Raw genomic sequence first — 12804 nt, forward strand, 5'->3', positions numbered from 1 at the left:
TTTTTCTTCTAAACTCTTTCAGATATTGGGATGATTTTAAGCATGTGAGTAAACCAAGATGATTTACAGATCAAGTTTAAGTTTCATTCTGCTCTGTTATTGAAATTGCAGATTTTTAAACTTTATGAGACAGGGGCCATTCGTGTAGCTTTGACACATCTAGTTTTATTTATTTTTTTATCTTAGGTAAATGTTTGAAAGATTGCATGGTCCAGGAGATTGACTGAAAGAATATTTGTCATAACTCTTTTATTGTAGAAGAATAGGACTAAAAAACTTGATAAAGAGTAATTTAGGGAATTTCTATTTAAGAGTATCGGGTCTTAAATATGAAGATTGTTAATACTGTAATGTAGTAATAAATATTGACGAAATCATGTGAACGGTAGGCATACACTTAATGGTGTCTCGCAAGAAATTTTCATTTGCATAGTGAAAGGAGAAACGTGAAAAGGTGAAATGACGGCATACTTTTATATAAAAAAAACTAATCTTTTCTTTAAAATTATACACTCAGCTAGCATATATAGTTCCTTTGTAAATAAAATTTTTAATGATAAATAATGATTTTCCTTTATGAATTAATTTAAAAAAATTATTTATACATCATTTGAATCAGCTGATAGGAATTTTGAAAGTTTTATATTAATATCTTATCATTATGCTTGTGTAAGTTATTATTTAATGAAATTTGGGTGTATTAATATATATATCTATGTTGATTCCCACATTTTTATACGCCGTCTCAGACGGGACGTCTGATGGTATACCATTGTCTGTCTGTCGGATTGTCGGTCTGTCTGTCCCGTCCATCCATTGTCCACACTTCAGACAATAACTAAAAAATGCTTCCACCAACTTTAATGTTGTTTATATCTACTAATTTAAGCTCCCTTCCGATTTTTATAATTTTCAGATTTTACTATTCTGTGAACATTATGAATTTTTATGCTAAAAAAAGGCGGGATTTTCCAGTTTTGGGACCATCACTCATAAACACTTTCACAAATATTATGAAACTTTAGTAAAATTGTTTATCTGTTGACTTAAAATACCTTTCCATTTTTATAAATTTCAGATTTTACATTTCAGTGTTATGAATTTTTATGCTTAAGAAAGGGCGGATTTTCCAGTTTTTGGACAATAACTCAAAAACACTTTCACCAACTTTAATAAAACTTTGGTGAATTGTTTATATTTATTGATGTAACTTACTTTTGATTTGTATAAATTTCAGATTTTACATTTTTTGTGTTATGCAGTCTTATTCATAAAAAAATGAGGCTTTCCTCCAGTTTTCAGATTATAAATCAAAAAGGCATTAGCAGTTTATGATGAAACTATGGTAATTTGTTTATATCTATTGAACTAAGTACCCTTTTGTTTTTTATATAATTTCTGATTTGATGTTGTACAGTTGGGGAATTTTTCTTCTTGAAAAAAATGTAGGAAACAACCAAGGAAATTTATTCATTGAAAAATCATTTAAAACATAAAGCCCAGCTAAAAGGGCAATGCCCCTCCCCCTTTTGAGAAAAAAAATTGGTTGATTATAAAGTGAACCACTGAAGTGTGACAGGAGTGGGCCCCCTTTTAGGCAACCAGTAAAACACCTCTTATGAAAATTTCCAGATCCACCACTGCCTGTCTGGATTTTAAAAATAATTACACTCAAAGGTGTAAGTAAAAATTGGAAACAACCCATTATTATTCACCACAGTTGCTTATGAACTGTTGCATAAAAAAAACAATTTATTACTCACATTCTAGACCTCAATAGTAAACCTACAAATGTACCATATTTTGATATAAACTACATTACATATTCTCTTAATTTTTTTTAACTTAAATTACTGTATGATTTATCAAATGTTGATAAAAAATGAAAATAATATGTGTAAAAATTGCAAGCAAATTTTGTTTGACTTGTAAAATCAATGTCATTATCGTATTAGTTAATTAATTAGTTACAACTATCAAAAATATGGTATAAAGTTTACCTGAGCCATTTCTGCAATGAAATGTATTAGTTTGTTGTACATTTATTTATCCCATTATGTTGCTATTTAAAAGTAGTTGATAATACCTCAGCATAAGTATTTGTAAATGAATTATGCACACCAATATAATAGTAAGAGTTATGGTCCTTGATTGCTTTAATAGGTAAGGAAATTATAGGTTGCTATCTTCTTGTTCACAAGGTTTCATGATTTATAAATGATACCTAACTGCCAATTTACTGAAATATATTAATATAAATTAATTCTTCATACAATCTTTCATATTTTGTAGAGTTGAAGGATGGTCCATTGAATGCAATTATTGGTATGTATGTAATTTAATAAAGCGGTTGATGGTACATTATTTATTATAAACAAAATTTATTTGTTGAATATCTTTAAATTGCCCAAAACTATCTTATAAATGATGAAGTTTCTATATAACCATTCTTAAGAAAGTTTGAGGAGATTTAAACCATCACTTAAGCTTCTGTTTACCATTTTCTGCACTTGAAACTAAAAAAGAGGGACAAAAGATACCAGAGGGACAGTCAAACTCATAAATTTAAAATAAACTGAAAACGCCATGGCTAAAAATGAAAAACAAAAACAGACAAATAATAGTACTCATGACACAACATAGAAAACTAAAGAATAAACAAAACGAACCCCACCAAAAACTAGGGGTGATCTCAGATTTATATCAACAACTAATAGGAACCATGTTTGGATATCAGAAGATGTTGTATGAGTGCCAATAAGACAACTCTCTATTCAATTCACAATTTGTAAAAGTAAACCCTTATAGGTCAAAGTATGACCTTTAAGTTAAAGTATAACTTGTATGTAATAATCTTGATGTAATAACATAATAGTAATTTCATAAGTTTACAATTCAGATCAAACCACAAATTCCAAAAGTGTTTGCTAAATTTTTACTTGCAGTATATATGCTTTCTTAATGCCCCATTTATGGGCATTATGTTTTCTTGTCTGAGGGTCCGTTTGTCTGTCCCCCTTCAGGTTAAAGTTTTTGGTTAAGGTAGTTTTTGATAAAGTTGAAGTCCTATCAACTTGAAACTTAGAACACCTGTTCTTTATGAAATGATCTTTCAATTGTGATGCCAAATAAGAGTTTTGACCACAATTTAATGGTCAACTGAGCATAGAAATTGATAGTTTGATTGAAGCATCTGTGTACGGTGGACACGTTATTGTTATTTAATGAATGATTAAGTAATTTTGATGATATGTAACTAAATTATTATGAAAATACACTTTTATAAAATACATATTTATTTTGTTTCCATAAGGGATTGAAAACTTGCAAACATTTTGAAATTTACTAACCCATCATCTTTAGGTTTGAAAACGTTGCAATTCATTTATTTCATTTCAATGTATATACATATGTGAAAATAAAGAGAAATGTTATGCTCACCAACATATGAAAACCTACAATAGAACTAAACAAATTTATAGTTTGAGAAAAAGGGTTAACACATGAATCCATTTTAAAACGTACATTAAACATCCTAAAATTGTGATTGGAGTAAATATAACAAATAAATAAATAATTATGCCAGTCACAAACACTTGATTTCAAAATTATAAAGCACAATGTTTGAAGAAAAAATGAAATTTTGGATAAGATATTTATACACTTTTTTGTAGAAAGGACCAGTCTTGTTCAGAATTCTAAAATTAATGATCAGTATATATCACTCAAACGACCAGAAGAGAAAGCATATGAATTACTCCAAGAGGTAAATATGGTTGTCTTGAGTGGTAAAGAAGGAAGTGGCAAGACTTCTATGGCTTTCCATTTGATGAGAGAATTAGAAGAACATCTTTCAAAATCAGACAAACCTGCCAAATCTGTGGAGATTAAAGATATAGCAGATCTAAAAGTAGTTTTAGATGAAGATGGACAGTTCATCATTTTCATTGATGATCCTTTTGGAAAATCAAACTTAGATAAAAACCTTTTGCAAGAATGGATGAGGTACTTTGAAATATTGAGAACGCAAGTAGAAGGGGGAAGTTTTTTCTTAATATTTTCAATACGAAGTAGTATTTTAGAAGAATGTAAGGAAGAATTGTGGAAGAACACCATATTTAGAAAAACTAAAGTCATTGATTTAACTTCAGATGAATTGAAGCTTGACCAAAAAGAGAAGTGGCTAATGCTGCAAAAATTTTGTAGATATAAACAAATAGAAATGTCTTATGATTCTGACAAAGATATCATGGTTGAGAAAGATAGACCTGTAATGATCCATGTCAATGTCATAGGATCCATAAGCCACACAGATCCGGTTATTGGATTTCCCCAATCCTGTAATCTTTTTTTCAATGATCCTAATTTATTTGTGACAGGATTATCCTTTTTCAAAAATGCAAGGGAAAATTTAAAACGTGAGATAAGTCAGCTGTACAGCAGATCAGAATACACCAAAAAAATATATGCAACCATGGTTATAATGCTTATAAATGGTGGTACAATTGATCTGGATACATTAGAAGAAGGAGATATTAAAGACAGAGTTTGTCAGTCTTTGGATATGAAATTAAGAAGGACTGATTTGAAGAATGTCTTATTAAATGAAAACCAATACTTTATAAAAGTGGCTTCAAGTACATTTGGTTTTTCTCATGAAACAATTTTGGAAAGTATTCTAATGTCATATGCAGATGAACCAGAGTGGCAAGATCTTATCATGAAGTTAGCCACAGACAAAATAATCTTGGAATTTATTAGATCCTCAGAATATGAACCTAAACAAGGGGAAGTATGTGTTCAATTGAGAAGACAACTCAATGAAGAATTTCTCAACAAACTCCTGTCTATTTTTTGTAAAAAAGAAAACAAAATGCCTGGATATTTTGATGGCCATTATGTATTTATTATAACTGCAGAAATTATTGTTATAGGACAAAATACATTTTCGGATAAAAGACTTTCTGAACTTCTTTGGAAAAAGATTGAGGAAGAGAATATACTCAATACAGCAGAGAAACTGTATTTCTTTTTCTCACAGGTATGTTCTAATGGAAACCATTGGTTAGCTGTCAAAACAATGGATCAGTATGGCAGAAAACAACACACAGATCTTCCTGCTCTTCAACGAGCAGATTTAAGTAAGGGAATGTTTGGTTGTGTTATTTGGTCAGATAATGATGCCATTCTTGAAAGTATACTTGATTATGATATCAGTTTAATTGATGAACATGACCATCAGAATCATCACATAATTGAAATGGCAATTACGTGTCGACACAAGAAATGCACGAGGTGCCTAATTAACAAAGTAACAAATCTTTCTACTGTTAAAGGCATGGAGTCCGGCAATGTCCTTCATTGGTGCGTGGTAAATGACTGGCCTGATATAATGCATTTAATTTTGGATAAAAACCCAGAATTGTTGAACAGCCAAAATAATGCAGGAAGAACACCTGTAATGCAAGCTGCTTACAGAGGAAGGAATGAAAGTTTGGATTTTTTTTTAGTTCATTACACCAACTTTATAGATTTTGATTTAAAGACAACAAAAGGTGATACCATTTTGCACATTTTTGTTTCTAGTTTGCCAACTCAAAAAATACTTGAAAAGATATTGAGGGCTGACGAAAATTTATTAAATACTGTGAATGAGGAAGGAATGACTGCACTAATGTTGGTAAATAAGGAAGAATGTTCAAAGGTGCTAAATAATGAAGAATGTTTAAAGGTGTTAATGAAGCATAAACCTGATGTAAGTATTAGGGATCATAAAAACAACACAGCATTACACCATTTGCTGAACCGGAAAAATATTGGACCAGCTATCCCTGAAGAGATAATTCAACAAGACCAGTCATTATTAAATGCAAAGAATGATGATGGTGTTACCCCAATAATGAAAGCTAAAGACGACGAGTGTTTCAATTGCCTTTTAAGATTTAATGCTGACATTTCACTTACAGACAATATGAATCGAAATATCCTTCATTATTGTTCCAAATGGTCAGATTGCATTTGTGTAGAAATTATTTGTAGAAATAGCAAATTATTGTACCAGAAAGACAAGGAGAATAAGACACCTATTATGATTCTAGCAGAAGGAGAAAATGCTGACTGTGTGAGAATTATGCTGAAACATGATGAAAATTTGAAATATGTAAATAAAGACACAGGAACAACATTACTTCATATAGCTGCTAGATGTGGATGTTTTGCTATTTGTCAAACTATATTGGATATTGACTCATCATTATTGAAAATGCAAGATAGTAGTTTTAAGGATATGACACCTCTTCTTGAGGCAGCATTTTATCAACAGAAAAATGTATTCACCTTCCTGATGAAACAAAAAGAAGCAGATGTGAAAGTAACAGACAATGAAATGAACACTCTTCTACATTATTGTGCTAGAAATTTTTGGCCAGAGGTTTGTTTAGAATTTATGAAAATGGACAACAACTTAGTAAATGCGAAAAATAATAAAGGCGAAACCCCACTTCTGAATGCAATGATTTCCATGATTGAAAGAAACATCGATGCAATTTGCTGGCTACATGTACATCGTTCATTCAAAACTTCAACCATCACAAAATCAGAACCAAGAAAGTTGGTGCATTATGCATCACTGTTCAATGAAGTCATTAGATTGTTCATTTCAAATGGAGCACTCTTGTCGAAGAAAGCAAATAATGGGAATAATATTCTTCATTTCGTAGCTGAGCAATGTCATTTTGAACAGAATCCAAGTATTATAAGGGATATTTTGAAAACACTACCACAGCTCCTGAATGAACAAAATTTTTGCCAAAGAACTCCTATTATAATTGCTGCTATGACAGGCCATGTTAATATTGTTGTCACGTTATTGAGAGAAGGAGCAGAAGTTATATACAAAGACAGCTGTGGATTATCTGTTCTGGATTACTGTTTAAGTCTGGATTCACGCCGTTTTGATGAAGAATTACTGACAGTCATTTTTAAAGAAGATCGAACATTAATGACTATGTTTTTTTCCAAAGTTTACACAATGTGGGCTTCAAACATGTTGAAATAAAATTGATGTAAAATTTCTTATTTACAATACTGGTTTTATATGATTCAGATAACATTTGTTTATGATTTTCTAAAGAATTGTGTGTATTATTAGGACAGGTTTCCTCATTATTCTTGAGAAAAATCAATTTTTACAATAATCTTTGAAAAAAATTCATAAAAAATCTTTAATATTTTGTGTTTACTTAATCACCATTATTATTTTGTCATTTTATTTACCTTAATTTAGTGATAATTTGCTATCATGTAAAATTGATGTTTGAGAAGATGAACCATTTGATCGTCATTCATCTTTGTAGTAAACTCGTTTTTGTAGTAAATTTCCTTTAAAACCACATGAACAATTGTACCAAAAATTTGGATTATATGATCCTGATGGTATTTATTATTAAGTTTGTATTACTCTGTCGAAACTAAGATTGAATTTGTAAGTTTCAGCCTCACTTTGTCGAGGTGCATTCGACTTCGATCTCATTCACAGGCACTTGTCTCAGAAAAAAATCATAGCCTTACGGCTAATTCGTCTAAGAATCAGACAGGTGTGAAAACATGACACAAAAAAGACTCACTCAAGTTGACATTTATGTATATTAAATTTGCATAGTGGTGTTCGAATGTGATTTCCTTTTCCTTCTCCTGTTTTGGTTGAAATGCACTAGAAATCAATAAAGAAAGGGTATTAACTCCGTAATTTGCTATTAATCCAGCTAAAAGTTATCTTGAGATGAAACGAAAGACTTACTATTTCTAACTTAGAATGAAGGAAAATTGAGAATAGGATGATTTGGTCGGTATTTTTTTCGGCAATGTTTTGATATTTTTTTGAATTGCTAGATTCTTACATAGACTTACATTTACACTAGCTCAAAGTTGCATGCATTAAATACCAACAATCAATATCTCCTGCTAATCAATTAACCATTATCGCTGAACATAGAGCTTATATATGTATATGGCTAAAAAGTAAAATAACAAAAAATACCGAACTCCGAGGAAAATGGAAAGTCCCTAATGAAATGGCAAAATCAAAAGATCGAACACCTCAAAGGAATGAAACAGTAGTTATCAAAGGTACCAGGATTATAATTTAATTAGTACGCCAGACGCGCGTTTCGTCTACATAAGAGTCATCAGTGACGCTCATGTCAAAATATTTATAAAGCCAAACAAGTACAATGTTGAAGAGCTTTGAGGATCCAAAATTGCTAGAAGTTGTGCCAAATACGGCTACGGTAATCTGCCTGGGATTAGAAAATCCTTAGTTTTTTGAAAAATTCAAAGTTTTGTAAACAGGAAATTTATAAAAACTTGTATTCCTGAATTTTTACTTGCATTTACTTGTGCAGAAATTGTGGATAAAACCCGGTTTTATGGCTAGCTTAACCTTTCGCTTGTATGACAGTCGAATAAAGTTCCATTATATTGACATCGATGTATGAACAAAACAAACATAATAATAGGTTAAAATGACAAAAATAAGAGTACAGCAGTCTACACTGTTGAATTTGTTACTATAAACACAAAACATATATATGTTAACAAAGAAACATAAAAAGACATGCATACAAAGCACATTTGAATAAATGAAACCCAGGTTACAAATATTTACCATAGTCAATAACAAAATGACGGGATGTATAAGTACCGAGCATTACCAAACATAGGTAAATGTAATGTTTACAAAGACAAATGACAGAATACTGGATATAGCACACGTTATTTAGATAACAAACAACGTCAGAACTGAGAATCTATATTTCAAGACCATCGTGTAGTAGCTGATACGGAATTTTAACAGGGTCTTGGTATTTTTCGGTGAACCTTTTTTTTAGTAGAAGAAAAGAGGAAATGTTTTTTGACATACCCCTTATTCATCAACATTCTGCGCAGACATTGTTAATGTTTAACACAGTCTGAGTAGCAGCTACGTGCATTTAATGCAAGCAATTGTCTACGTTTTTAAGAGAAAAACAACAACTTACTAGTCCTAGATAAATATGAAAATAAGAAGTTGTGGAATGATAGCCAACGAGACAGATGTCGGTCAAAGTTCATATAAAGTGGATGTAAGCAATCATAGGCAACCGTAAGAATTTCAACAATTAGAAAGAACCAAATCGCCTAGTCGGATAGAAAAGACTCGGACATGACAAATATGAACACTAACGTTATAATTTATATCAAAGCAATTTACGAAAACAAAATATGACAAACATGAACCAACGACAATCACTGAACAACAGCTAGTTCCTGACTTGGGACAAACACGCAAATGATGTGGCCGGGTGAAACATGTTTTGGCGCTCAACCCTCTCCTCACCAGGAACAGTGGTGTAAAAACACAACATAATTTAAGAACAAATAATACATTTATAATACATGTATTCATTTTAGAAAGGCTAAACCCACCAGATCGATATAAAGATAAAAATCCAACAAAAATGTGGAAAGGACAAGACTGGGTATTAATCCATTTCTCAACCCCTATACCTATTACAGGTCTTAGCGTACATGCAGTTACTGACGGCTATTTCGAAACTAATGAACTAATTTATAAAACAAACCATGTATCTTAGATTTAATCAGTATATATTCCAAATCTAATGTATTTAGTGTTTAGAAATCATCCGTCAAAGAAACACATGCTAGTACAAAACCAATATTTACACCAATAAAAACAATGGTCAAAAATTTTTAACAGTGTTGAATGAGACATTTTTACAATAAGCTAGTTTTTGTTGAGGATTGATAGTGTTTACCCGGAATAAAATACCCCCCCCCCCCCCCCCAATAAAAACGCCTCTACAGACAAATAAACAGCGGTCAAGTTGGGAATAAAAACGAAGTACGCGGTGTCAAAGGGACACCACCTACTAACAAGTATCTCAATTGTTTGTACAACAGTTGGAAGGTCTGTTCTGTAAAAGTGATGTTTTCTAAATGTTCTTTGTACGACCTTTTATTGTCGAGCCTTCGACTTTAGTCGAAAAAAGCGAGACTAAGCGATCCTACATTCCGGTGTCGTCGGCGGCGTCAACAAATATTCACTCTGTGGTTAAAGTTTTTGAAATTTTAATAACTTTCTTAATATATATACAAGATAGACAGTAAAGATATTGTACAAGCAGGCACAGGGAAACTGTCACAAATTAAACAAATTGGATGCAATCAGTATGTCGACTTCAGAAACAGAATGCAGAACACGGCAAGCATTTATGAGCCTATCAAGTTTCTGCTGTTCAGTCAACAACCAAAAAAAGTTCATGTGAAACAAAAAGCAAGCTTGACCTCGCCCTATAAGATCTCAGTTTGTTTTCAAGGCTTTTCATATCCTGTCAAAGCAGACAATGCGACTCGGAAAGTGTTTTCAGCCACGAAAATCAGAAATTTCCTTCATCTTTATCTCAAAGTGGAAAAATCGATATTTGCGTCAAATCACAGCTAATGGAAATAATAGAAGCTAAGGCAGATTTACCAAGACAAGAACCCGCAGACAGACATAGTAGTTGTTGATGGTGCGGCTATGGTCAATCCAAGACCACCGCGTGGAACATACACTTTTGATGAATACGCAATAGATGTTATTTTCCGTACATTATCCACCTTACTTCAAAACATGTCAGAGTAGATGTTATCTATGATGTTTACATAGAAAACAGTCTAAAAGCACATTACGTAAAGCGAGGAGAGCTGGATCCAGGAGGAAAGTGTCGGCACCAGTAAGACTCCGAAAGCTTGGTCAAGCTGCGTTCGAGTGGACAAAATCAAAATGAAATAGTTTTATTTCCTTGCCGACAAAATTTGCTTCTATTCATCTGACAAGATTATTTTTGTGACAAAAGGCGAAATTGTTATGACAAATTCTGATGATGACCATGATGACCTCAGTCCGTGTAATCACGAAGAAGCAGACGCAAGGATATTTGATCATATCAAAAGTGCAGCTGAAAAGGGGGGTTAGTGCTCACTGATAATAAGCGCAGACACTGATGTAGTGGTTTTGACGGTGTGTCTGTTCAAAACATTTCTAGTAGAAAAAAATTGGGTTGCCTTTGGAACGGGAAAAGACCTGAGATTGCTTCCGATTTATGAATTTAATCATGCTCTTGGTCCTAATTCATAGGCTTTGCCATTTTTTCATGCATTTACTGGATGTGACATGGTCTCCGCTTTTCATTGAATTGGGAAGAAATCGGCATGGCAGAAATATTTGATGAGGTAACCGAGGTTTTTGAACGATTAAATAGGAAACCTGCATCGGTCAGTGACGCTGATATGGAGTTGATAGAGGCATGTGTTGTGGTTATGTACGACATAACTATAACAACATTTGACCTCAACGAATCAAGAAAATATTGCAGATGATAACACTGATCAATCCTCCAGCATGCCTAACATAATAACCGATTTAGCAAACGGACATTTTATTGTATATCTATACCACTATTATTTCACTCGAACTTTTTCGACCCTTACCGGAAGTGGTGATTTTTTTTACAATCGTTGTCTGTTTGACATATTTTCATATCATTTTATTGTTTTTCAAATTGTTTGCATGACCAATATAGCGTTAAAAATGGTTAGGACAGTTTGTCAATCTCAAAGATTGAGCAAAATGATGTCAATTTTGAATTCAAGATGGCCGCCGTGAAAAAAAATCGAAAACATGTTGGCTACCCCTCTAATATGATAAAGTACTTCCTACTGAACGTCTATGCCAAATCCCTGGCTTGTATCACAATTTGCATGATTTTGTCAAATTACGGTACTAAGCCGCCCCACTATAAACTATACTGGATTTCTACCAAACTTGGACAGAAGCTTGTTTATGATCATAAGATAGTATCCAGAAGTAAATTTTGTAAAAATAAAATTCCTTTTTTTCCGCATTTTACCTATAAATAGACTTAGTTTTTTTTTCTGCGGGGAAACATAACATTCACTCTGTGTTCAAAGATTTTAGAATTTTAATAACTTTCTTAAACTATTCTGGGTTTGTACCAAACTTGGACAGAAGCTTGTTTATGATCATAAGATAGTATCCAGAAGTAAATTTGGTAAAAATATAAATCCATTTTTTCCGTATTTTATTTTTAAATGGACTTAGTTTTTCTTTGGGGAAACATCACATTCACTCTGTGGTTAAAGTATGGACTTAGATTTTCTTTAAGTTAACATTACATACAGTTTGCAGTTAAAGTTTTCAAAACATTCATTAGATTTATTAACTATCCTAGATTTTTACTAAACTTAGACAGAAGCTTCTTACAATCATAAGATTTGAAAGAGGAAATCAAGATCAAGAGAAAAATTTTTATTGATTTTTTTCCTCATTTTTGTTGAGCCCGCGATTTACAGCAAAAGTAGGCGAGACACTGGGTGTCGCGGAACCCTTACAATTTTTTGATAAACGACGAGCATACCTTCTGAAACTGTTCGCTTTTTACTCTTAATAACCCCATCCTCCTACATTTTTGAGAACGAAAGTATGATATTTGTAATGTAGACTTGATGATCTTTCCTTTGATATGCGACATGGTCCAAATATGGTATCTAAGAAACCCATTTACCAACACTGACTTACATAATTACTGAATGTACAACAGATAACATGATGTATTAAGCTTTACAATTTATTATATACATAATGTCCAATACTTTTACAAGTATAAATAACATAAAGCCCACCATAGAATTTTAGTGTAAAATATAAACGTTAATAGTTTGTCAACATCGTATTAAACGTAT

The 12804-nt window shown here is 32.1% G+C and overlaps 1 protein-coding gene across 2 annotated transcripts in view; it reads left to right on the forward strand.

The window, feature by feature from the left end:
• Positions 1-7254, forward strand: part of LOC134687520 (uncharacterized) — a 50262-nt gene extending 43008 nt beyond the window's left edge. Inside the window, exons 6-7 of one of the 2 annotated variants that reach the window (XM_063547883.1) lie at positions 2293-2325; positions 3675-7254. In XM_063547883.1, coding sequence (XP_063403953.1) covers positions 2293-2325; positions 3675-7057 — 3416 coding nt within the window. In that variant the 3' untranslated portion in view covers positions 7058-7254. The remainder of the gene's footprint in view (positions 1-2292; positions 2326-3674) is intronic. The other variant, XM_063547882.1, reaches the window with a different exon arrangement.
• The last annotated feature ends 5550 nt before the right edge of the window (positions 7255-12804 follow it).

This window comes from Mytilus trossulus, chromosome 10 (genome assembly GCF_036588685.1).
Source record: "Mytilus trossulus isolate FHL-02 chromosome 10, PNRI_Mtr1.1.1.hap1, whole genome shotgun sequence".
NCBI classification, from domain to species: Eukaryota; Metazoa; Mollusca; class Bivalvia; order Mytilida; family Mytilidae; genus Mytilus; species Mytilus trossulus.